Source organism: Salvelinus namaycush, chromosome 21 (genome assembly GCF_016432855.1).
Source record: "Salvelinus namaycush isolate Seneca chromosome 21, SaNama_1.0, whole genome shotgun sequence".
NCBI classification, from domain to species: Eukaryota; Metazoa; Chordata; class Actinopteri; order Salmoniformes; family Salmonidae; genus Salvelinus; species Salvelinus namaycush.
The window spans coordinates 16,355,846-16,382,978 of record NC_052327.1 but is presented as its reverse complement, the minus strand read 5'-3'; the positions used below and the strand labels follow the sequence as shown (position 1 = coordinate 16,382,978).

At 43.1% G+C, this 27,133-nt stretch overlaps 1 protein-coding gene across 2 annotated transcripts in view; it reads right to left on the bottom strand.

The window, feature by feature from the left end:
• LOC120066627 (calcium-dependent secretion activator 2-like) overlaps positions 1-27,133 on the bottom strand; it is a 248,890-nt gene that overhangs the window by 10,554 nt on the left and 211,203 nt on the right. For both annotated transcript variants that reach the window (XM_039018054.1, XM_039018056.1), the window contains 3 exons: positions 4,666-4,740; positions 4,240-4,323; positions 4,098-4,130 (listed from right to left, as the gene is read on the bottom strand). In XM_039018054.1, coding sequence (XP_038873982.1) covers positions 4,098-4,130; positions 4,240-4,323; positions 4,666-4,740 — 192 coding nt within the window. The remainder of the gene's footprint in view (positions 1-4,097; positions 4,131-4,239; positions 4,324-4,665; positions 4,741-27,133) is intronic.

Below are 27,133 nucleotides of genomic sequence, written 5' to 3'. Positions count from 1 at the left end.
AAAGGTACGACCCTGCACACTTGCTGTCAGAATAACAAGCGGTGGAGCTGTTACCAACTAAACATTTAGTGAATGTCAAAGCAATCGTGGCGCCAGAGGAGAGAGGCCAGAGGCAGAAAAAAGGGTTAACCCTCTTCCATTCACACTCTCTATGTCAGTTGGAGATTACACTGTAATGCTATTGTAATTGCTTTGACATCTTTCACACCCGCTTCTCAGGGCCTTAGATAGCCCCTGGGGCCTGCTCTCCTGCTACAGTGCTGAACACGACACGCCAACTCCCCTGTGGAAAAGGAGCTTCTGCATGTGCAAATAAAATAAAAACCTGAGCACAGAAAACCCCTTTGACTGATGTTCTTCCACAGAGATGGAAGAGAAGACTGTGATTACCAACTGTAATTGTGGCATCCGAAGCAGAAGGTGGGTAACTGACCAAGTGGGGTAACTTGCCTCTGTGTGTGTGGCATTACCTTAGTTTGAGGTAGTCATTAGAGCAAGTCAACAGGGGCCAACTCTACCCAGTCAGCTTTGCCGTGACAGAGGCGATTATGACGTGACAGGGATGACCCTGATGTGTCAAAGCGACTTACAGTAGTGAGTACATACAATTCCCATACTTTTTCCAATTGGTCCCCAGTGGGAATCGAACACGCAACTCTGGCGTTGCAAGTGCCATGCTCTACCAACTGAGCCACACGATGTATGTGACCCAACATCGATAACAACTTAAATCAAACCCTGTACAAATACAACTACATTCAACCCAGCAACCCAGCAAAGCATCATAATATCCTGTATATTTCAAACAAAGATGTTGTTCATTCATTGTCACATAACTGGGGTCCATTGTTTTTGGTTTAAATCGTTTTTATTTCCTGAAAAATAAATGCTCCCTTAAAAAGGATTGAACCGACCACAAATGTGTTTGCAGCTACCGTCATTTATGTGATTTTGCCGCTTAGTTGGATAAAGAAGACGCTGGAGAGGAAAACCTGAGGCACACAATAGTAGATGGTGCTGAGGACTCACCTCTGCTCATGCATCCAAATAGATATTTGTTGCTTGACTGAATGGCTTATTTTCAGTTGCCTAGCAGCAAAACAGCCATCCTAAAATGTGTTAAAAATAAATACTGATTGACTCTCAAATCCATAAACTCATATTCCCCTCAAAATATCCCTACATTTCCTCTATAAAACACATTTCACTTAAATAAAAACCTGAAACAATGAGTAGAGCTTCTTTATAGATCACATTTTCCTTTGTGATCCATGCTGTTCCTAAATTCATAAAATAGGGCATCCAATATAAAGTGTAGAAATATGTTTCTCACAAAGAAATTATTTCATACTGTAAAAATGATGTAATACAAAGTGACATGAATGTATTTAATCGAAGGTTACATTCAATTCACAGTAATTCATATGGACCTTTGATGAGCTGTACTTCAGTGTCACAGGGGCTAAAGTACAATAAGGGTGAGGAGGGTGAGATGTGAGGTCAGAGGGAGGGGGGGGGGGGGGGGGGGGGGCATGATGATGATTGACAGGGCTGTCAAAAAACTGTAATCCAGTGGGTGGAGATGTTAAATCCGCCACTTCCTGCGCTGCAGTGAGTGACAGTGTGAATTGGACAGGTGTGGGGCTGTGTGTGTGTGTGTGTGTGTGTGAGTGTGTGTATCAGGATTATTGGGAGTATATCACTGCCCCCCCACTGCCCCACCTCACACCCCCAAGGGAGGGCCCTCTCTATTCCTCTCTTTCTATCCCCCTTTCCATCTCTTTCAGTAGCTCTCTCCTTCTCTCCCTCTGTGACAAGGTGACAAAGCAGTGTGACAGGGAAGCATGGTAGAGATACAGACAGAGGCCAGGTTCCAACACTGCTACAGTCCAGATTGGGGCCTCGCACAAAATACACACTGGTCGCCCTCTGTCACGCTCTGCCCTCTTTCAAAGAATAAACTTTAGTTCTGTACTTGACTTGTAGCCAAACACGCCAGACACATACCCGCACACACACACAGGCTGTTCCAGACCGTCAACAATCCAGTGTGAAATGGCATCATGTCAAAGGGAAGGAGAAAGAGAAATGTGTGTGTGGTGGAGGTGGTGGAGATAGACAGAGGGTGTGGGAGTGCAGAAGAGGGTGAAGGAGGAGAGGGAGTGTGGAGCCAGGCCAAGTGGTGGCTGAATGAGAGGTGTACAGTTAGGGCGAGGCAGCCCGGTTAACCTGATGGGGATAAGCGCTGGGAGCTGTGGAGACAAAAGAGAGAGAGAGGGGACAAAATGTGTTGCTGTTAATTATACACTGCCAGTTCGGTTTCCTACCCTGGATCGGTTTCCCCCAGGTGCAGTTGGGTGTGTGTGTGTGTGTGTGTGTGTGTGTGTGTGTGTGTGTGTGTGTGTGTGTGCGCGCGCGCGCGTGCATGTGTGTGAACCAGTAGGGTGCACTGCCAACACGAGGCCCTTGAACAGCAGTCTTCACAAAAAAGGGAGGGACCGAAAAGAGTTTCCTGCTAAAGGCCCCAGCGACACAACCCTCCTCTTCTCTTTAGCCCACCTGTAACCGGGGCGTAGCAGCTTTCGGTTCCCTCCACACAAAAGCGCAAGGTGGAGGTTACATTCTAATTTCAGGTGAAGGGAGGAGGAGGAGAGGAGATTTGACAGGCTCAGAGCTCTGGGAAAAAGTGCCAATAGGACACGTGGGATTTGCTGAGTCAAGGACAGGCGGGAGGGGGAGGACTGAAGAGAACCACAAAGGTTTGGCAAAAGGCTTTTGCGAGGCTCTAGCTTGGCTGTCTTTATCAAACGTTTACAGACTTTTACAAACTAATGGCCAAGGCTCTACTCATGGATTCTGAAAAGAGCTTGGTTATGATAGAGTGAAACCACCTCTTGCTTTGGGTTAAAAGTAGGATTTGTGGACCGAAACAGAACTAAACTCAGCCCACGATGGTGAATGGACTGAATCTTGAACAGGACAAAGCTTTTGATGGCTTAAGAACAAGAGTATGTCACAATTAACCTTGTACTGCAGCAGGCTAAATCAGGGTCACACAGAGTGTTTTTCTTGGTAGTCTTAAACAAATCTACTTTGAAACAAAAGTATACACCTCACACACATGGTTAACACCAGCCGCCACTGGTGGAATGTTATTCATATTTTTCATAATTTTGTAATTAATAAACATTATTTCAAAAACCCTGACGGAAATCTGGTGTTTCTATGTCAAACGGTTTTGTTATATTTCAGTCTTCTGTTTTATATATATATATAATACATATTCACTCTATATCTGACATGGTACAAGTGTCTTTTTTTGTAAGCCATAGCAGGACGGGCTCATTGTAATGGCTGGAATGTAATTCATGGAACGGTATCAAACACAGCAAACATATGGAAACCACATCTTTGACTCTGTTCCATTTATTCTATTCCATCCATTACAATGAGCCTGTCCTCCTATAGCTCCTCCCACCAGCCTCCCCTGCATTCCACCCATGAGGCCACTAGGTCATTTGACTGCAGGAAAGGGCTACGTGTCTAAACTGACCAAGTAATGACAACCTGGCCCAAATTTGAACAACCTACCTCAACATTCTACTTTAACTTTACAATCCCTGACCAATGGAGAGTAGGCGTAATGTGCATGTCCTTCAGTATGTGTTTTTGCGTCTCTCTTTTGGTAATTGGAGGCCTTTCCTCATCGCTGTTTGTCATCTTTCTGTCTGCTGATATAGAGCTCCTGCTCCCTGCCATGGCGCTGTCACTCAGTGTTGCTGTGGCGTGTGGTGACCGCCCATGACCGACACCTTGGTGAATCGCTCCAAAAAGTTTTCATTAGACAACTGTGCCAATAATTAGCCCCGCACGCCGCCTCAACTTTGAACGCTCTGACACACCATGGTGGTACGAGGTGAAATGTTAAAATATTTCACCCACGTTTAACATCAGCGTTTGATGACAAATCTTGAACAATATGATCCCACTCAATGCCAGCTCCGAGCGATGTTTCTTTTAGACAGTAATAAATTGTGCAAACAGGTTCATATGAGAAAGTAAGACATCTTTAGAAACAAAGGAGAAACAATACTCACTGGCACATCCACATACTTGGCAGCCGCTTTCACCTTCGAGGCAAAGGAAAGACACAAAAAAGTTCAACTGAGCAGATTTGGTTGCAACAAATAAAACGTGGCTTTTGTTAGCACTGAATGCACTGACAGCGCTGCTACTTACCGTGAAAGAGAAGATCGAAGAAAATAATGTCCCTTCGTCATATCTGGAGAGCTTGGAGAGAACGGCGTCTAGAGGTCCAGCAAACTCCAGGGAAGAAGACAATCAGACATGTTAGTTTGCCATTTGTAAAGGAATATGGGGTATGAGTGCACAGCCTGAATGACTTTCTCCTGTTCAAATGATCTATGTGTTCCTGTCATCGTTTAATTAGAACATATTCTATCATATTTTGCATAGAATATGAAAATAAAAAGCAGGTGTAATAAAACTGGGTAAGGTTAGGATCAAGTTTCTGTAGAACGGAGAAGGAATGATAGTGATTCTTAGCAAAATGGACATTTGATTTGAGGTGGGCTGACATATACTGCATCTATAGGGAGGATGGTGTCATTGAGCCTGTGGAGGATGTGCAGTAACATACTGTACCTTTGAGACCAGGGAGGAAATCATGTCTTTAAACGTGTCATCGATCAGGTCGTCGATTTTCGAATGGTACTGTTGCTGAGAAGATGGCAAGGAAACAAACAAACAAGCATTTTACAAATCTATGAGGGAGATAAGGTGAAAATGATTCCTTCATCCTGTCACGCACGCACAAACACACAAGGCACGCATGGACGACCACACTCTCTCTCCTTCTCTCTACCCCGCCTCCCCACCCCAAACATTCAGCAGAGAAAATCTTCCCATGTATCGCCGCTGAGTTAAGCAGCTAATAGGGCCATTATGTTGCTGAATGGCATTCCCGCTCTCGTTGGAAGGCAAAGGAATTCGAAGGATACTTTTTGTGCTTCCCCACAATTAGAGCAGCCTTGTGTTTCTGTAAAGCACCGGTCCAGCTGCGGGGACCAAAGACTCTCACTAGATTCAATTAATCCGCCATTTCATGTCTCATAACCCCCATATTCATGGGACTTTTTTCCCCTCCCCAAAAAACCAATGGCGCAGCCAGAAAGAGGTATTGATAGAAAAGAGTGAGAAAGAGAGAGATGGAGGGAGACGGTGGAGAGAAGAGGGAGGGAGAACCTCCATTTGCAGCGTTGAATGGCTGGCTGCCTTCGACGCTCGCACAGCAGCCAGAGAGTTCATCTCTTAGCGACAATGCCCTTTCACGGTGCGTCTAAAGAACACCCAAATTAAAAATTTCAATCAACAAAGCCCGCAGATCAGTGACAAATTGAGGGTGCATGGAGGTCACTATCGGCAGCCCTAATTTTCTTTTCACCTTTTTCTCCATCCCACGAAATGGCAGCTTCTTTCATAAACTGAATTTGAAGCGAATCTTAAGGACTTTTTACCTCAATTAACATTGCTGTGTTTTCTTTCTATTTTACAGAGGGGGCCTAATTGTGAGGTTCTTCTTCACATTAAAGAATATTAAATTGTGAGGTTTTTGCCACACCCAAAAGAACAATAATTTATTTTAAAAACATTTATCTGGTAGCAGACCACTAAGAGTCACTTCAGCCAGTTTTTTTTTCTTCCAAGGCCCAACTGTCATTTTCAAATGCAAGTGCCTCATTCCAATAACAATACCACCGACCACATAGTCAACAGCTGATCATCCCTTAGACATAACAATCCTGGGGATAAATTGGTATACAGCAAGACAGTCCTAATTTGCAGAGATGCTTTTGATGAAGATATTCGATTATACGCTGGGGAATGATTAATTGGAAAATCACAAAGGAGGACATTTTTGGTCTCGTAAAAGTTTATGACGACTCCTCCATTCAATGGTTTGAATAGGAAGTATGATGAAGCAGGCAATGGCAGACACCATTCAATGCACAAGCATCTGAAATGCCAGGATCTCTTTTGTGTCGATCAAAAGCGAGCACTCTGGCACAGACTGCTATACCCAAAGACATTCTCTGGTGAATGTGCAACAGAATGTTAGGATGTAGTTCACATTGAGGTCCCTTTGAGACAAGTCAGAAGTTAGACAAATTGCTTAATGCATTTACAAGGATCAGAGGGAACTTAAATGTGTGTGTGTGTGTGTGGGGGGGGGGGGTTCTACAAAGCTACATCATTTATCTATTTGATTATGAATTTTAGGATCGCTTTAGTTCTAAAAACATATATAAAAAATATTATTTGATGAAACATTGAATTTGGCCTTACTGCTTTTAGCCCATAGAAACACATTGAATAACAGATTCATACATGGGAAAACAGATAGTCAAAAACAAATCAAAAGGAAGTCTGTTTTAAAGTGTTTGTCCTAAATCTGGGAGATGTAAGATTTTATATGAAATTTCTTTCAGGAATTTTAATTAATTGATTCTTCACCCATATTTAACCTCTTTTTTTTGCATGAAACTACTTCCATATATACTGTACTTCCATAATTTATTAAAACGGGTCCCGGTCTTCAGACGAGTCCGACATGTACGTGTTCTTGAGAGTCTCACCTTTCCATAGAGGGTCATATTAGTGTGTAGCCCAAACTGATCGGACGCTACAGACGTTTTCGTAAGAAGAACGATTTTTGGGATGTCTCATGGTCTGATAAACATCGCTATAGCTTGGCCACCTTCCACCGCATACGCAGACAGCAGATTGTGATGCAGCCCATTGAAAAAAACAAATCTATAGCTTAAACAGATGATTGGGATTTTCTTATTATGCTAATTAGATTTCCATTCATTTCCATTCACAAAGCCTAAAACATCTAGTTTTCACCGATTTTTTTGTTGTTGATGAAAACATTGACTCTAGAGTAACTTTCATGAAAAAGATACAGTTCAAGTCGGAAGTTTACATACACCTTAGCCAAATACATTTAAACTCAGTTTTTTTTTTTTTTTTTTACAATCCCTGACATTTAATCCAACTTAAAATTCCCTGTTTTAGGTCAGTTAGGATCACCACTTTATTTTAAGAATGTGAAATGTCAGAATAATAGTAGAGATAATGATTTCTTTCATCACATTCCCAGTGGTTCAGAAGTTTACATACACTCAAATAGTATTTGGTAGCATTGCCTTTAAATTGTTTAACTTGGGTGAAACGTTTTGGGTAGTCTTCCACAAGCTTCCCACAATAAATTGGGTGAATTTTGGCCCATTCCTCCTGACAGAGCTGGTGTAACTGAGTCAGGTTTGTAGGCCTCCTTACTCGCACACACTTTTTCAGTTCTGCCAACAAATTTTCTATAGGATTGAGGTCAGGGCTTTGTGATGGCCACTTTAATTCCTTGACTTTGTTGTCCTTAAGCCATTTTGTCACAACTTTGGAAGTATGCTTGGGGTCATTGTCCATTTGGAAGACCCATTTGTGACCAAGCTTTAACTACCTGACTGATGTCTTGAGATGTTGCTTCGATATATACACATAATTTTCCATCCTCGTGATGCCATCTATTTTGTGAAGTGTACCAGTCCCTCCTGCAGCAAAGCACCCCCACAACATGATGCTGCCACCTCCGTGCTTCACGGTTGGTATGGTGTTCTTCGGCTTGCAAGTCTCCCACTTTTTCCTCCAAACATAATGATGGTCATTAGGAGGACAAAAAGTACGATCTTTGTCCCCATGTGCAGTTGCAAACCGTAGACTGGCTTTTTTATGCCAGTTTTGGAGCAGTTTACTTCTTCCTTGCTGACCGGCCCTTCAGGTTATGTTGATATAGGACTCGTTTTACTGTGGATATAGATACTTTTGTACCTGTTTCCTCCAGCATCTTCACAAGGTCCTTTGCTGTTGTTCTGGGATTGATTTGCAATTTTTTCACCAAAGTGCGTTCATCTCTAGCAGACAAAACACATCTTCTTCCTGAGCGGTATGATGGCTGCGTGGTCCCATGGTGTTTATACTTGCGTACTATTGTTTTTACAGATGAACGTGCTACCTTCAGGCATTTAGAAATTGCTCCCAAGGATGAACCAGGCTTGTGGAGGTCTATAATCTTTTTTCTGAGGTCTTGGCTGATTTATTTAGATTTTCCCATGATGTCAAGCAAAGAGGCACTGAGTTTGAAGGTAGGCCTTGAAATACATCCACAGGTACACCTCCAATTGACTCAAATGATGTCAATTAGCCTATCAGAAGCTTCTAAAGCCATGACATCATTTTCTGGATTTTTCCAAGCTGTTTAATGGCACAGTCAACTTAGTGTATTTAAACTTCTGACCCACTGGAATTGTGATACAGTGAATTATAAGTGAAATAATCTGTCTGTAAACAATTGTTGGAAAAATTACTTGTGTCATGCACAAAGTAGATGTCCTAACCGACATGCCAAAACTATAGTTTGTTAACAAGAAATTTGTGGAGTGGTTGAAAAACGAGTTTTAATGACTCCAACCTAAGTGTATGTAAACTTCCGACTTCAACTGTATTGTCACTCCATTTCTTGAGAATTGTTTTTACAAAGTCCTTTATTACAGCTAATTACCTTTGTGCATTTCAAGTGTGAGATACATTTTTTAAATCTAAAACCAGGCACATTTTTTGATGGGATGGTTTACACTAATTTATTCTAAAATTATCTTCGTTTTTTTTTCTAAAAGTCACTTGGCGGAGTAAAAACAGACCAAAAAAAACACAACCAATCTGTAAATTCTTCATATGCAATTCACAGTTCAGCTTCTCCGTTTCGACTTCCGACTTCAACTGTATATAACGACTAGCTATTGTAAGTTCAGAGTCACTCGCCCCAACAGTGCGTGTGTGCTGGAGGCAAGTGAAAGCTCGGGAGAGAGGGGGAGTGTGGTGAGGGTACCTGTACCAGACAGGCCAGGGCAGACGGTGAACAGATCGCCAAGTAAAATCCAAGAAGCCTGTGCATCAGGCAACAGGAGTAGGTGTCACACCCACTCGGGAGAAGCTTTTATTTCTGGAGGCAGATTTCTTATAGAAAATGCCTCTGGATGGTCTTTGAACAGGGCTTCAAAGGGGGCTTCAAAGACCCCTGCCACTTGTTGGGCCCAAAGGCCTCGCCACATCTCACTTCACACCTCCGTGCTAATTGAAGTTGTATCTGGTCTGTCCTAGCAAGCATAGCAGCCTTAACTCAGCATGCAGTCCCCATAAAGGAAAATATTTCATTGTAATGTACTTTATTTTTATTCTTGGATTTCAAAATAGCATCAGACCAAACACTACTCACTCAGTTCCAGGTTGGATGGTGTCCTCAGGTCTCTGCTGTTTGTTTGCTAGAGCACCCTCTGTATATATTGGAAAAAATAATCCTTGGTAGCAGTAATCCCTCCAGGTAATTTTGGCCAAAATTAGGATATAAGTTTGGAGTTTTGATCTGGAGTGAAGGCTATGCTGTGGAGGGTAGCATCCTGCATATGTCCCTGCCGAAAAATCTAAGTTTAAGTTTTACTCCAAATCTATCCTTTTGTAAAAAACATGTTGAAAAATGTGAGAGCTCACATGCAGCTGTGTGTCTCTCTCTCTCATGCATGGTGAAGTTATTAATTACACTTTGGATGGTGTATTAATACACCCAGTCACTACAAAGATACAGGCGTCCTTCCAAACTCAGTTACTGGAGAGGAAGGAAACCGCAAAGGGATTTCACCATGAGGCCAACAGATACTGAGTTCTGGTATCTAGTATTTTATTAGGAACCCCATTAGCTGTTACGAAAGCAGCAGCTACTCTTCCTCGAGTCCACACCAAACATGAAACAAGACATATTACAGAACATTAATAGACAAGAACAGTTCAAGGACAGAACTACATACAGTACCAGTCAAAAGTTTGGACACATCTACTTATTCCAGGGTTTTTCTTTTTTATAACTATTTTCTACATTGTAGAATAATAGTGAAGACATCAAAACTATGAAATAACACACATGGAATCATGTAGTAACCAAAAAAGTGTTAAACAAATATATTTGAGATTCTTCAAAGTAGGTACCCTTTGCCTTGATGACAGCTTTGCACACTCTTGGCATTCTCTCAACCATTAACAGATGTGCCATCTTAAAAGTTAATTTGTGTACTTTCTTTCCTTCTTAATGCGTTTGAGCCAAGATAGCCCTATTTGGTAAAAGACCAAGTCCATATTATGGCAAGAACAGCTAAAAAAAAGCAAAGAGAAACGACAGTCCATCATTACTTTAAGAAATGAAGGCCAGTCAATCTGGAATATTTCAAGAACTTTGAACGTTTCTTCAAGTGCAGTCGCAAAAACCATCAAGTGCTATAATGACATTGGCTCTCATGAGGACCCAGAGTTACCTCTGCTGCAGAGGATAAGTTCATTAGAGTTAGCAGCCTCAGAAATTCCAGCCCAAATACATGCCTCACAAGTAACAGACACATCTCAAAATCAACTGTTCAGAGGAGACTGCGTGAATCAGGCCTTCATGGTCGAATTGCAGCAACAAAAAAAACACTACTAAAGGACACCAATAAGTAGAAGAGACTTGCTTTGGCCAAGAAACACGAGCCATGGACATGAGACTGTTGTAAATATGTGCTTTGGTCTGATGAGTCCAATTTTTTTATATATTTTTGGTTCCAACCACTGTGTCTTTGTGAGATGCCGAGTTGGTGAACGGATGATCTCCGCATGTGTGGTTCCCACCGTGAAGCATGGAGGAGTAGGTGTGATGGTGTGGGGGTGCTTTGCTGGTGAAACTGTCAGAGATTTATTTAGAATTCAAGGCACACTTAACCAGCATGGCTACCAAAGCATTCTGCTTCCGGACTATCATTTGTTTTTCAACAGGATAATGACACAACACACCTCCAGGATATGTAAGGGCTATTTGACCAAGAAGGAGAGTGATGGAGTGCTGCGATAGAGTGCTGCATCAGATGACCTGGCCTCCACAATCCCCCGACTTCAACCCAATTGAGATGGTTTGGGATGAGTTGGACCGCAGAGTGAAGGAAAAGCAACCAACAAGTGCTCAGCATATGTGGGAACTCCTTCAAGACTGTTGGAAAAACATTCCTCACAAAGCTGGTTGAGAGAATGCCAAGAGTGTGCAAAGCTGTCATATAAAATATATTTTGATTTGTTTAACACTTTTTTGGATACTACATGTTTCCATATGTGTTATTTCATAGTTTTGTAGAAAATAGTCCAAATAAAGAAAAACCTGTTACGAGAATTTTGTTCTCAATGTTCTTAAACTGAACTTCAATTAAACTACTCAGTCTGCAACCCAGAGTTTGTAAGATTCTGGTTGAATGAAACAGACAAGAGTCCCAGCTTACAATAGTCAGAATGTTTATTAACGAGAGCGCTCTAAAATCCAAAATGCAACACAGTCTTTATAACACACACAAACAAGTTCAAATCTTAAATTACGCCTTGCTCAGACAGTCAGTGTTTTCCCACTACACAGATACATTGTTTCTTTAATCTGCAACATGTTTCATAATCTTCTGCAAGCCTAACCAGTTTCTCCCCTCCACGGATGGAGACAGAATGTCCTGTAAGGAACATAGTACACCTGTCTGTCGATAGCTCCTCTTATCATTTGTTTATTACTTGCACCTTGCTTACATACTAAAAAGGAACAAAAGGTCCTTGTTCTAATTCTGACTAAAACTACACACATCATCAGATTATAGTTTTATGATTCTAATACATGTCATACATTATACAGTGACAGGGTGGAATACTTTTAGTCATTATCTTAACATTACCTTAAACATATAAATAATTTTGTCATTATCTTACCATTACCTTAAACATATAAATCATATGAATGTCTATTATATCAAAACCATTGAATGAGTAGGTGTGTCCAAACCTTTGATTGGTACTGTACATTTAGAAATTGCACAGATAGCCTACATATTAATACATACACACAACAAATCTAGGTCGATTAGGAGAGAGGCATTGTGCAGTGAGGTGTTGCTTTATCTGTTTTTTGAAACCAGGTTTGCTAGTTTTCCCATCATTCTTTAAATCATTGATCTTGGCTTCATAATACAGTTTTCTTCTTTTTGTTGAGTTTAGTCACATCATTTCTCAATTTGCAGTAAGTCAGCCAGTCAGGTACATGTTTATCAATAATTGGAAGAAGCAATTTCATAGATTCATCAAGTGCATAGTCTGAATGCTCCATATTAAATCCCATCAAAACAAGTATTTTTAACATCATCCACATAAGAGTCACAACAAAATCTTACGCACTATTTTAGGCCCAGCTTTTGGAACTTTGGCTTTCCTAGCTATAGGCACTATATCGCGATCACTGCATCCAAGTTGAATGGCTGTCATAGGAGAAAACCGAGAAAATAGAGGATGGATCAACAACATTGTAGTTACTCCACAATACTAACCTAATTGACATAGTGAAAAGAAGGACGACGGGTATACAGAGATGACCAGTTTACAGAGGAGTGTAGAGTGCAGTGATTTGTCCTACAAGGAGCATTGGTGGCAAATCTGATGGCCGAATGGTAAAGAACATCTAGCCGCTCGAGAGCACCCTTACCTTCCGATCTATTAATTATGTCTCCATAATCTAGCATGGGAAGGATGGTCATCTGAATCAGGATTAGTTTGGCAGCTGGGGTGAAAGAGTAGCGATTACAATACAGGAAACCAAGTCTAGATTTAACTTTAGCCTGCAGCTTTGATATGTGCTGAGAGAAGGACAGTGTACCATGTAGCCATACTCCCAAGTACTTGTATTGACTCAGGGGTGTGAATACTTATGTAAATTAGATATTTCTGTATTTAATATTCAATACATTTGCAAAAAAATGTCATTATGGGGTATTGTGTGTAGATGGGTAAGAAACAAAATCTATTTAACTCATTTGAGGTTAGGCTGTAACACAACAAAATGTTGAAAAAAGTCAAGGGGTATGAATACTTTCTGAATGCATGACACACTATCGTACACGTAGATCCAGAGCATCCCAAACATGCTCAATGGGTGACATGTCTGGTGGGTATGCAGGCCATGGAAGAACTGGGACATTTTCAGCTTCCAGGAATTGTGTACAGATTCAGGCTGAAACATGAGGTGATGGCGGCGGATGAATGGCACAACAATGGGCCTCAGGATCTCGTCACGGTATCTCAGTGCATTCAAATTGCCATTAGGGCTGTCCCCGACAAAACATAAATCTACGTCGACCAAGAGTCCTCTGGTCTTTTAAAAAATGTTAAAACGTGTTATTTTCCATATATTGACACATCCTATGTGTTTTAATCAAAGCAACTATATTCACTGAGCTTGTCTGATGCTTTAAGCACACTGTTTGATAAAAATAATTAAGACACAAATGACCAGCAATTGATTTGATTGTGTCGGGCTGGGCTAAGACATGCTGCGCTGTGTTAAAAAAAAAGCGAGTGACTGTGACTAGCCCCCGTTGTCTCTCTCTCCTCCCTGCTGCAGCGACCACCACAGAATATCAAAGTGATTATCACGCTGTCCATGTTGCTAAACCGGCAACATAATTTCAGCCATTTCTGACTGAAAAGTTCTGTTACCGAAATCAATCAATCAAATGTATTTATGAAGCCCTTTTTACATCAGCCGATGTCACAAAGAGCTGTACAGAAACCCAGCCTAAAACCCCAAACAGCAAGCAATGCAGATGTAGAAGCACGGTGGCTAGGAAAAACTCCCTAGAAAGGCGGGAACCTAGGAAGAAACTTAGAGAGGAACCAGGCTCTGAGGGGTGGCCAGTCCTCTTCTGGCTGTGCAGGGTGGAGATTATAAGAGTACATAGCCATTAAGACCAGATTGTTGTTCAAGATGTTCAAACGTTCATAGATGACCAGCAGGGTCAAATAATAATCACAGTGGTTGTAGAGGGTGCAACAAGTCAGTACCTCAGGAATAAATGTCAGTTGGCTTTTCATAGCCAAGCATTCAGAGGTCAAGACAACAGGTGTGGTAGAGAGAGAGAGAGTCGAAAAACACCAGGTCCGGGACAAGGTAGTACGTCCGGTGAACAGGTCAGGGTTCCATAGCCGCAGGCAGAACAGTTGAAACTGGAGCAGCAGCACGACCAGGTGGACTGGGGACAGACAGGAGTCATCAGGCCAGGTAGTCCTGAGGCATGATCTTAGGGCTCAGGTCCTCCGGGAGGGGAGGGAGAGCGGGCAAGAGAGAGAATTAGAGGGAGCATACTTAAATTCACACAGGACACCAGATAAGACAGGAGAATTACGCCAGATATAACAGACTGACTCTAGCCCCCCGGCACATAGACTATTGCAGCATAGGTACTGGAGGCTGAGACAGGGGTGGGTCAGGGGACACTGTGGCCCCGTCCGATGATACCCCCAGACAGGGCCAACCAGGCAGGATATAACCCCACCCACTTGCCAAAGCAAAGCCCCCAAACCACTAGAGGGATATCAACAGACCACCAACTTACTACCCTAAGACAAGGCTTAAAATAGCCTACGAAAGATCTCCTCCACAGCACAAGCCCGAGGGGGGCGCAAAACCGGACAGGAAGGTCAACCCACTCAGGTGACGCACCCCTCCTAGGGACGGCATGGAAGAGCACTAGTAAGCGAGTGACTCAGCCCCCATAATAGGGTCAGAGGCAGAGAATCCCAGTGGAGAGTGGAGCCGGTCAGGCAGAGAATCCCAGAAGAGAGAGGGGAGCCAGCCAGGCAGAGACAGCAAGGGTGGTTCGTCTCTCAATTGCCTTGCCGTTCACCTTCGCACCACTGGGCCAGACTACACTCAATCATAGGACCTACTGAAGAGATGAGTCTTCAGCAAAGACTTAAAAGTTGAGACCGAGTCTGCTTCTCTCACATGGATAGGCAGACCATTCCATAAAAATGTTGCTCTATAGGAGAAAGCCCTGCCTCCAGCTGTTTGCTTAGAAATTCTAGGGACAATAAGGAGGCCTGCGTCTTGTGACTGTAGCGTTCGTGTAGGTACAGTGCATTCTGAAAATATTCAGACCCCTTGATTTTTTCCACATTTTGTTACGTAACAGCCTTATTCTAAAATGGATTAAATAAAAAAATTTCCACATAAATCTACACACAATGCCTCCTAATGACAAAGAGAAAACCGGTTTTTAGAATATATAATCAAAAAATACTTTATTTACATAAATATTCAGACCCATTGCTAAGAGACTCGAAATTGAGCTCAAGTGCATCCTGTTTCCATGAATCATCCATGAGATGTTTGTACAACTTCATTGGAGTCCACCTGTGGTAAATTCAATTGATTGGACATGATTTGGAAAGGCACACACCTGTCTATGTAAGGTCCCACAGTAGACAGTTAATGTCAGAGCAAAAACCAAGTCATGAGGTTGAAGGAATTGTCCGTATAACTCAGAGACAGGATTGTGTCGAGGCACAGATCTGGGGAAGGATACCAAAACATTTCTGTGGAGTTAAAGGTCCCCAAGAACAAAGTGGCCTCCATCATTCTTAAATGGAAGAAGTTTGGAACCACCAAGACTCTTCCTAGAGCTGGCCGCCCGGCAAACTGAGCAATCGGCGGAGAAGGGCCTTGGTCAGGGAGGTGACCAAGAACACAATGGTCACTCTGACAGAGCTCCAGAGTTCCTCTGTGGAGATGGGAGAACCCTTGCGAAGGACAACCATCTCTGCAGCACTCCACCAATCAGGCATTTATGGTAGCCAGTCAGCCAGACGGAATTCACTCGTCATTAAAAGGCACATTACATCCCACTTGGAATTTGCAAAAAGGCACCTAAAGGACTCTCAGAACATAAATAACAAGATTCTCTGGTATGATGAAACCAAGATTGAACTCTTTGGCCTGAATGCCAAGCGTCACTCTGGAGGAAACCTGGCACCATCTCCACGGTGAAGCCCGGTGGTGGCAGCATCATACTGTTGGGATTTTTTTCAGTGGCAGGGACTGGGAGACTAGTCAGGATCGAGGGAAAGATGAACAGAGACAAGTACAGAGAGATCCTTGATGAAAATCTGCTCCAGAGTGCTCAGGACCACAGACGGTGGTGAAGGTTCACCTTCCAACAGGTCAACGACCCTAAGCAGACAGCCAAGACAACGCAGGGTTGGCTTCGGGACAAGTCTCTGAATGTCCTTGAGTGGCCCAGCCAGAGCCCGGACTTGAACCCAATCGAACATCACTGGAGAGACCTGAAAATAGCTGTGCAACGAGTCTCCCCATCCAACCGGACAGGGCTTGAGAGAATCTGCAGAGAAGAATTGGTGAAACTCCCCAAATACAGGTGTGCCAAGCTTGTAGCGTCATACCCAAGAAGACCCAAGGCTGTAATTGCTGCCAAAGATGCTTCAACAAAGTATTGAGTAATGGGTCTGAAAACTTATGTAAATGTAATATTTTTTAGATATTTGCAAAAATGTCAAAAAACTGTTTTTTCTTTGTCATTATTTTTTTAAAATTTTATTTAACCGTTATTTAACCAGGTAGGCAAGTTGAGAACAAGTTCTCATTTACAATTGCGACCTGGCCAAGAAAAAGCAAAGCAGTTCGACACATACAACAACACAGAGTTACACATGGAGTAAAACAAACATACAGTCAATAATACAGTAGAAAAAAAATAAGTATATACAATGTGAGCAAATGAGGTGAGATAAGGGAGGTAAAGGAAAAAAAAGGCCATGGTGGCGAAGTAAATACAATATAGCAAGTAAAACACTGGAATGGTAGATTTGCAGTGGAAGAATGTGCAAAGTAAAGATAGAAATAATGGGGTGCAAAGGAGCAAAATAAATAAATAAATAAATACAGTAGGTGGAGAGGTAGTTGTTAGGGCTAAATTATAGATGGGCTATGTACAGGTGCAGTAATCTGTGAGCTGCTCTGACAGCTGGTGCTTAAAGCTAGTGAGGGAGAAAAGTGTTTCCAGTTTCAGAGATTTTTGTAGTTCATTCCAGTCATTGGCAGCAGAGAACTGGAAGGAGAGGCGGCCAAAGGAAGAATTGGTTTTGGGGGTGACCAGAGAGATATACCTACTGGAGCGCGTGCTACAGGTGGGTGCTGCTATGGTGACCAGCTAGCTGAGATAAGGGGGATTTACCTAGCAGGGTCTTGTAGATGACCTGGAGCCAGTGGGTTTGGCAACGAGTATGAAGCGAGGGCCAGCCAACGAGAGCGTACAGGTCGCAGTAGTGGGTAGTATATGGGGCTTTGGTGACAAAACGGATGGCACTGTGATAGACTGCATCCAATTTATTGAGTAGGGTATTGGAGGCTATTTTGTAAATGACATCGCCGAAGTCGAGGATCGGTAGGATGGTCAGTTTTACAAGGGTATGTTTGGCAGCATGAGTGAAGGATGCTTTGTTGCGAAATAGGAGGCCAATTCTAGATTTAACTTTGGATTGGAGATGTTTGAGTCTGAGTCTGAAAGGAGAGTTTACAGTCTAACCAGACACCTAGGTATTTGTAGTTGTCCACATATTGTAAGTCAGAACCGTCCAGAGTAGTGATGTTGGACGGGCGGGCAGGTGCAGGCAGCGATCGGTTGAAGAGCATGCATTTAGTTTTACTTGCATTTAAGAGCAGTTGGAGGCCACGGAAGGAGAGTTGTATGGCATTGAAACTCGTCTGGAGGGTTGTTAACACAGTGTCCAAAGAAGGGCCAGAAGTATACAGAATGGTGTCGTCTGCGTAGAGGTGGATCAGAGACTTACCAGCAGCAAGAGCGACATCATTGATGTATACAGAGAAGAGAGTCGGTCCAAGAATTGAACACTGTGGCACCCCCATAGAGACTGCCAGAGGCCCGGACAACAGGCCCTCCGATTTGACACACTGAACTCTATCAGAGAAGTAGTTGGTGAACCTGGCGAGGCAATCATTTGAGAAACCAAGGCTACCGAGTCTGCCGATGAGGTTGTGGTGATTGACAGAGTCGAAAGCCTTGGCCAGGTCGATGAATACGGGTGCACAGTATTGTTTCTTATCGATGGCGGTTAGGATATCGTTTAGGACCTTGAGCGTGGCTGAGGTGCACCCATGACCAGCTCTGAAACCAGATTACATAGCGGAGAAGGTATGGTGGGATTCGAAATGGTCGGTAATCTGTTTGTTGACTTGGCTTTCAAAGACCTTAGAAAGGCAGGGTAGAAGAGATATAGGTCTGTAGCAGTTTGGGTCTAGAGTGTCTCCCCCTTTGAAGAGGGGGATGACCGCAGCTGCTTTCCAATCTTTGGGAATCTCAGACGACACGAAAGAGAGGCTAGAACAGGCTAGTAATAGGGGTTGCAACAATTTCAGCAGATAATTTTAGAAAGAAAGGGTCCAGATTGTCTAGCCCGGCTGATTTTTAGGGGTCCAGATTTTGCAGCTCTTTCAGAACAGCAGCTGACTGGATTTGGGAGAAGGAGAAATGGGGAAGGCTTGGGCGAGTTGCTGTGGGGGGTGCAGTGCTGTTGACCGGGGTAGGGGTAGCCAGGTGGAAATCATGGCCAGCCGTAGAAAAATGCTTATTGAAATTCTCAATTATAGTGGATTTATCGGTGGTGACAGTGTTTCCTGTCCTCAGTGCAGTGGGCAGCTGGGAAGAGGTGTTCTTATTCTCCATGGACTTTACAGTGTCCCAGAACTTTTTTGAGTTTGTGTTGCAGGAAGCAAATTTCTGCTTGAAAAAGCTAGCCTTGGCTTTTCTAACTGCCTGTGTATATTGGTTTCTAGGTTCCCTGAAAAGTTGCATATCACGGGGGCTGTTCGATGCTAATGCAGAACGCCATAGGATGTTTTTGTGTTGGTTAAGGGCAGTCATGTCTGGAGAGAACCAAGGGCTATATCTGTTCCTGGTTCTACATTTCTTGAATGGGGCATGCTTATTTAAGATGGTGAGGAAGGCATTTAAAAAAAATAACCAGGCATCCTCTACTGACGGGATGAGCTCAATATCCTTCCAGGATACCCCGGCCAGGTTGATTAGAAAGGCCTGATCGCTGAAGTGTTTCAGGGAGTGTTTGACAGTGATGAGTGGAGGTCGTTTGACCGCTGATCCATTACGGATGCAGGCAATGAGGCAGTGATCGCTGAGATCTTGGTTGAAAACAGCAGAGGTATATTTAGAGGGCAAGTTGGTTAGGATGATATCTATGAGGGTGCCCGTGTTTACAGCTTTGGGGTGATACCTGGTAGGTTCATTGATAATTTGTGTGAGATTGATGGCATCAAGCTTAGATTGTAGGATGGCTGGGGAGTTAAGCATGTTCCAGTTTAGGTCGCCTAGCAGCACGAGCTCTGAAGATAGATGGGGGGCAATCAGTTCACATATGTCAAGAGCACAGCTGGAGGCAAAGGGTGGTCTATAGCAGGCGGCAACAGTGAGAGACTTGCTTTTAGAGAGGTGGATTTTTAAAAGTAGAAGTTCAAATTGCTTGGGTACAGACCTGGATAGTAGGACAGAACTCTGCAGGCTATCTTTGCAGTAGATTGCAACACCGCCCCCTTTGGCCGTTCTATCTTGTCTGAAAATGTTGTAGTTAGGGATGGATATTTCAGAATATTTGGTGGTCTTCCTATGCCAGGATTCAGACACGGCTAGAACATCCGGGTTGGCAGTGTGTGCTAAAGCAGTGAATAAAACAAACTTAGCGAGGAGGCTTCTAATGTTAACATGCATGAAACCAAGGCTATTACGGTTACAGAAGTCATCAAATGAGAGCGCCTGGGAAATAGGAGTGGAGCTAGGCACTGCAGGGCATGGATTCACCTCTACATCACCAGAGGAACAGAGGAGGAGTACGATAAGGGTACGGCTAAAAGCTATGAGAATTGGTCGTCTAGAACGTCCGGAACAGAGAGTAAAAGGAGGTTTCTGGGGGCGATAAAATAGCGTCAAGGTATAATGTAGACAAAGGTATGGTAGGATGTGAATACAGTGGAGGTAAACCTAGGTATTGAGTGATGATGAGAGAGATATTGTCTCTAGAAACATCATTGAAACCAGGTGATGTCATCGCATGTGTGGGTGGTGGAACTGAAAGGTTGTATAAGGTATAATGAGCAGGGCTAGAGGCTCTACAGTGAAATAAGCCAATAAACACTAACCAGAACAGCAATGGATAAGGCATATTGACATTAAGGAGAGGCATGCTTAGTCGAGTGATCATAATGGTCCAGTGAGTAGTGAGGTTTGGCAGTGTTATCCATGTCGGCACCAACGAAGTTAGGATGAAACAGTCAGAGGTCATGAAGCGTAACAGCTTCAGCGTGTAAATCAGCTAGAAAGATTTGTCGGCATCGAGTGATTGTCTCCGGTCCCCTCCCAGTTAGGGGGAGTGATGAGCTCTACAGCAGAGTCTCACAACTCAATCGCTGGTTGAAAACTGTTTTCTGCCCCTCCCAAAAGATAGAATTTGTAGATAATTGACCCTCTTTCTGGGACTCACCCACGCTTCGTGACCTCTGACTGTTTCATCCTAACTTCGTTGGTGCCGACATGGATAACAATATCCCTATACTCTCTACACTCGCCAGTTTTAGCCTTAGCCAGCACCACCTTCAGATTAGCCTTAACGTCGGTTGCCCTGCCCCCTAGTAAACAGTGTATGATCGCTGGATAATCATATTTAAGACTAATACTGCGGGTAATGGAGTCAGTTGTGTTGTGAAAAAGTAGGGTTGGTATACAGAAGATAGACCTACTTGGTAAAAGACCAAGTCCATATTATGGCAAGAACAGCTAAAATAAGCAAAGAGAAACGACAGTCCATAATACTTTATGACATGAAGGTCAGTCAATCCGGTAAATTTCAAGAACTTTGAGTGATTCTTCAAGTGCAGTTGCAAAAAGCATCAAGCGCTATGATGAAACTGGCTCTCATGAGGACCTCCACAGGAAAGAAAGAACCAGAGTTACCTCTGCTACAGAGGAAAAATCCACAGACCCACTCCAAAAGGCTTTCGGAGCCATCATCAACTCAGTGGGTTTTGTCCAACATGTCTCCGGACCTACTCACTGCCACAGTCATACTCTGGACCTAGTTTTGTCCCATGGAATAAATGTTGTGGATCTTAATGTTTTTCCTCATAAGCCTGGACTATCGGACCACCATTTTATTACGTTTGCAATCGCAACAAATAATCTGCTCAGACCCCAACCAAGGATTATCAAAAGTCGTGCTATAAATTCTCAGACAACCCAAAGATTCCTAGATGCCCTTCCAGACTTCCTCCACCTACTCAAGGACGTCAGAGTACAAAAATTGGTTAACCATCTAACCGAGGAACTAAATTTTACCTTGTGTAATACCCTAGATGCAGTCGCACCCCTAAAACAAAAAACATTTGTCATAAGAAACTAGCTCCCTGGTATACAGAAAATACCCAAGCCCAGAAGCAAACTTCCAGAAAATTGGAACGGAAATGGCGCTACACCAAACTGGAAGTCTTACGATTAGCTTGGAAAGACAGTACTGTGCAGTATCGAAGAGCCCTCACTGCTGGCTCGATTATCCTATATTTCCAAATTAATTGAGGAGAATAAGAACAATCCAACATTTATTTTTGATACTGTTGCAAAGCTAACTAAAAAGCAGTATTCCCCAAGAGAGGATGGCTTTCACTTCAGCAGTGATAAATTCATTAACTTCATTGACGAAAAGATCATGTTCATTAGAAAGCAAATTACGGACTCCTCTTTAAATCTGCGTATTTCTCAAAAGCTCAGAGTCTGCACAACACTGCCAGGACCTAGGATCAAGGGAGACACTCAAGTTTTTAAATATTATATCTCTTGACACAGTGATGAAAACAGTCATGGCCTCTAAACCTTCAAGCTACATACTGGACCCTATTCCAACTAAACTACTGAAAGAGCTGCTTCCTGTGCTTGGCCCTCCTATGTTGAACATTATAAACGCCTCCGTCTCCACCGGATGTTTACCAAACTCACTAAAAGTGGCAGTAAGTGTCTCTCTTGAAAAAGCCAAAGCCAAAACTATCGGCCCGTATCGAATCTCCCATTTCTCAAAATGTTTTGAAAAATCTGTTGCGCAGCAACTCACTGCCTTCCTGAAGACAAACAATGTATACGAAATGCTTCAGTCTGGTTTTAGACTCCATCATAGCACAGAGACTGCACTTGTGAAGGTGGTAAATGACCTTTTAATGGCTTAGTGTTGCTTTTGATACCATCGATCACCATATTCTTTTGGAGAGATTGGAAACCCAAAATGGTCGACACAAACAAGTTCTGGCCCGGTTTAGATCTTATCTGTCGGAAAGATATCAGTTTGTCTCCGTGGATGGTTTGTACTCTGACAAGTCAACTGTAAATTTCGGTGTTTCTCAAGGTTCCGTTTTAGGACCACTATTGTTTTCACAATATATTTTACCTATTGGTGATGTCATTCGGAAACACAATGTTAACTTTCACTGCTATGCGGACGATACACAGCTGTACATTTCGATGAAACATGGTGAAGCCCCAAAACTGCCATCCCTGGAAACCTGTGTTTCAGACATAAGGAAGTGGATGGCGGTTAAACTTGGACAAAACAGAGATGCTTGTTCTAGGTCCCAAGAAACAAAGAGATCTTCTGTTGGATCTGACAATTAATCTTGAAGGTTATACAGTTGTCTCAAATAAAACTGTGTAGGACCTCGGCGTTACTCTTTGATCATATTACTCCAGTGCTAGCCTCTCAGTCCACCGGGCTTACTGTTAAGGCTAGGGCTGATTTCAAGGTTTTACTGCTAATCTACAAAGCATTACATGGGCTTGCTCCTACCTATCTCTCCGATTTAGTCCTGCCGTACACACCTACACGTACGCTACGGTCACAAGACGCAGGCCTCCTTATTGTCCCTAGAATTTCTAAGCAAACAGCTGGAGGCAGGGCTTTCTCCAATAGAGCTCAATTTTTATGGAATGGTCTGCCTATCCATGTGAGAGACGCAGACTCGGCCTCGACCTTTAAATCTTTATTGAAGACTAATCTCTTCAGTAGGTCCTATGATTGAGTAGTCTGGCCCAGGGGTGTGAAGGTGAACGGAAAGGCACTGGAGCGACGAACTGCCCTTGCTGTCTCTGCCTGGCCGGTTCCCCTCTCTCCACTGGGATTCTCTGCCTCTAACCCTATTACGGGGGCTGAGTCACTGGCGTACTGGTGCTTTCATTGCCGTCCCAAGGAGGGGTGCATCACTTGAGTGGGTTGAGTCACTGAGGTGATCTTCCTGTCTGGGTTGGCGCCCCCCTCGGGTTCGTGCCGTGGGGGAGATCTTCATAGCCTATACTCGGCCTTGTCTCAGGGTAGTAAGTTGGTGGTTTGAAGATATCCCTCTAGTGGTGTGGGGGCTGTGCTTTGCATAGTGGGTGGGGTTATATCTTGCCTGGTTGGCCCTGTCCGGGGATATCGTTGGACAGGGCCACAGTGTCTCCCTGAACCTTCCTGTCTCAGCCTTCAGTATTTATGCTGCAATAGTTTGTGTCGGGGGGCTAGTATCAGTCTGTTATATCTGGAGTATTTCTCATGTCTTATCCGGTGTCCTGTGTGAATTCAAGTATGCTGCCTCTAACTCTCTCTCTCTCTCTCTCTCTCTCTCTCTCTTCTCTCGGAGGACCTGAGCTGTCGGACCATGCCTCAGCTCTACCTGGCCTGATGACTCCTGGCTGTCCCCAGTCCACCTGGTCGTGCTGCTGCTCCAGTTTCAACTGTTCTGCCTGCGGCTATGGAACCCTGACCTGTTCACCGGATGTGGTACCTTGTCCCGGACCTGCTGTTTTCAACTCTCTCTCTCTCTACCGCACCTGCTGTCTCTAACTCTGAATGATAGGCTATGAAAAGCCAACTGACATTACGTCTTGAGGCGCTGACCTGTTGCACCCTCTACAACCACTGTGATTATTATTATTTGAGCCTGCTGGTCATCTATGAACGTTTGAACATCTTAGCCATGTAATGTTAATAATCTCCACCCGGCTCAGCCAGAAGAGGACTGGCGACACCTCAGAGCCTGGTTCCTCTCTAGGTTTCTTCCTAGGTTCCTGCCTTCATAAATACATTTGATTGATTGAACTTATTGGCTCAAACGCATTGAGAAGGAAATAAATTCCACAAATTAACTTTTAACAAGGCACACCTGTTAATTGAAATGTTTCCCAGGTGACTACCTCATCAAGCTGGAAGAGCGAATGCCAAGAGTGTAGATTATATATATAAATTATATTTTGATTTGTTTAACACTTTTCTGGTTACTACATGATTCCATATGTGTTATTTCATAGTTTTGATGTCTTCACTATTATTCTAAAATGTAGAAAATAGTAAAAAAATAAAGAAAAACCTGGAATGAGTAGGAATGTCCAAACTTTAGACTGGTACTGTACACACACATGTACACACACATATATATACAGTGGGGAGAACAAGTATTTGATACACTGCCGATTCTGCAGGTTTTCCTACTTACAAAGCATGTAGAGGTCTGTAATTTTTTATCATAGGTACACTTCAACTGTGAGAGACGGAATCTAAAACAAAAATCCAGAAAATCACATTGTATGATTTTTAAGTAATTAATTTGCATTTTATTGCATGACATAAGTATTTGATACATCAGAAGAGCAGAACTTAATATTTGGTACAGAAACCTTTGGTTGCAATTACAGAGATCATACGTTTCCTGTAGTTCTTGACCAGGTTTGCACACACTGCAGCAGGGATTTTGGCCCACTCCTCCATACAGACCTTCTCCAGATCCTTCAGGTTTCGGGGCTGTCGCTGGGCAATACGGTCTTTCAGCTCCCTCCAAAGATTTTCTATTGGGTTCAGGTCTGGAGACTGACTAGGCCACTCCAGGACCTTGAGATGCTTCTTACGGAGCCACTCCTTAGTTGCCCTGGTTGTGTGTTTCGGGTCGTTGTCATGCTGGAAGACCCAGCCACGACCCATCTTCAATGCTCTTACTGAGGGAAGGAGGTTGTTGGCCAAGATCTCGCGATACATGGCCCCATCCATCCTCCCCTCAATACGGTGCAGTCGTCCTGTCCCCTTTGCAGAAAAGCATCCCAAAGAATGATGTTTCCACCTCCGTGCTTCACGGTAGGGTTGGTGTTCTTGGGGTTGTACTCATCCTTCTCCTTCCTCCAAACACGGCGAGTGGAGTTTAGACCAAAAAGCTCTATTTTTGTCTCATCAGACCACATGACCTTCTCCCATTCCTCCTCTTGATCATCCAGATGGTCATTGGCAAACTTCAGACGGGCCTGGACAGGCGCTGGCTTGAGCAGGGGGACCTTGCGTGCGCTGCAGGATTTTAATCCATGATGGCGTAGTGTGTTAATGGTTTTCTTTGAGACTGTGGTCCCAGCTCTCTTCAGGTCATTGACCAGGTCCTGCCGTGTAGTTCTGGGCTGATCCCTCACCTTCCTCATGATCATTGATGCCCCACGAGGTGAGATCTTGCATGGAGCCCCAGACCGAGGGTGATTGACCATCATCTTGAACTTCTTCCATTTTATAATAATTGCGCCAACAGTTGTTGCCTTCTCACCAAGCTGCTTGCCTATTGTCCTGTAGCCCATCCCAGCCTTGTGCAGGTCTACAATTTTACCCTGATGTCCTTACACAGCTCTCTGGTCTTGGCCATTGTGGAGAGGTTGGAGTCTGTTTGATTGAGTGTGTGGACAGGTGTCTTTTATACAGGTAACGGGTTAAAACAGGTGCAGTTAATACAGGTAATGAGTGGAGAACAGGAGGGCTTCTTAAAGAAAAACTAACAGGTCTGTGAGAGCCGGAATTCTTACTGGTTGGTTGGTGATCAAATACTTATGTCATGCAATAAAATGCAAATTAATTACTTAAAAATCATACAATGTGATTTTCTGGATTTCTGTTTTAGATTCCGTCTCTCACAGTTGAAGTGTACCTATGATAAAAATTACAGACCTCTACATGCTTTGTAAGTAGGAAAACCTGCAAAATCGGCAGTGTATCAAATACTTGTTCTGCCCACTGTATATATATGTGTGTGTGTGTTATGGGCCAGTTTCCCGGATCTCGATTAGACTTAAACATACTACTAAAAAGCATGCTTAAAGGAGAATTACCATTGAAAGTACTTTTTAGCACAATACTTAATCTGTGTCAGGGACAACAGCCTTTGATATATCAGTATATGCTAACTTTATACATGTCAAAATCAACTAATTACATACATTTCGGTGGAAAAATTTGTGATAGGTATGATTTTGCACTGGAGAGTCCACTTAAATGCAGGGATGTGACAAAAGCACTTATAACATCTCAAAGGAAGGCATAAATTGAAAAATAAATAATTTTCTTTGTAAGGAATAAATGCAGAAAAGTGCTTTTTGATCCTTGAAGAGTTTCACTACAACATCATTTGTTCTAACAAAGGCTTCTTAAAAAATACCCTCAAAATAATTTAATAGCCTCCCGAGTGGCACAGCTCGCAATGTGCTAGAATTCCTTAAAAAAATTAATTTACAAGTAATCTGCATTTTAAAAACCAGGAATTTAACACATTTCATGTAAATGATCCAAGGTGAGTGGATAAATACATTTTTTTGACACGTAGCTAGATCAAAAATAACATTTTAATCCACTACGCTAAATCCTCAATGGTTCAGACGCTGTATAGATAATGATCTTGAACTGTATTTTGCACAGGTGAAACAACACCTTATGACATCATAACCACATCAACTGTAGATAATTAATGCACGAACTCAATTAGTTCCAATCCAAATTGGAATCTGTAGAGTACACTGAGTGTACAAACCTGAGTGTGTCTGTTCGGCAATGAATAAACATCCTCAGGGACTTGTGGAGCTGAAGGTTAAAGGGACAGTGAGCTTAGCTCTCTGTAGAGACACTGTAAATGGTTGCAGGGTAGCGGAGGGTTAGCCTTTAGCATCGTGAAATGCTGTAATGGAGAGATTGAGTGCTCGTTCAGAAGCATCAATTTAGAGCAGCCACTGCACTTTACCACTGATCTGGACGTGATATGAATGTGCCC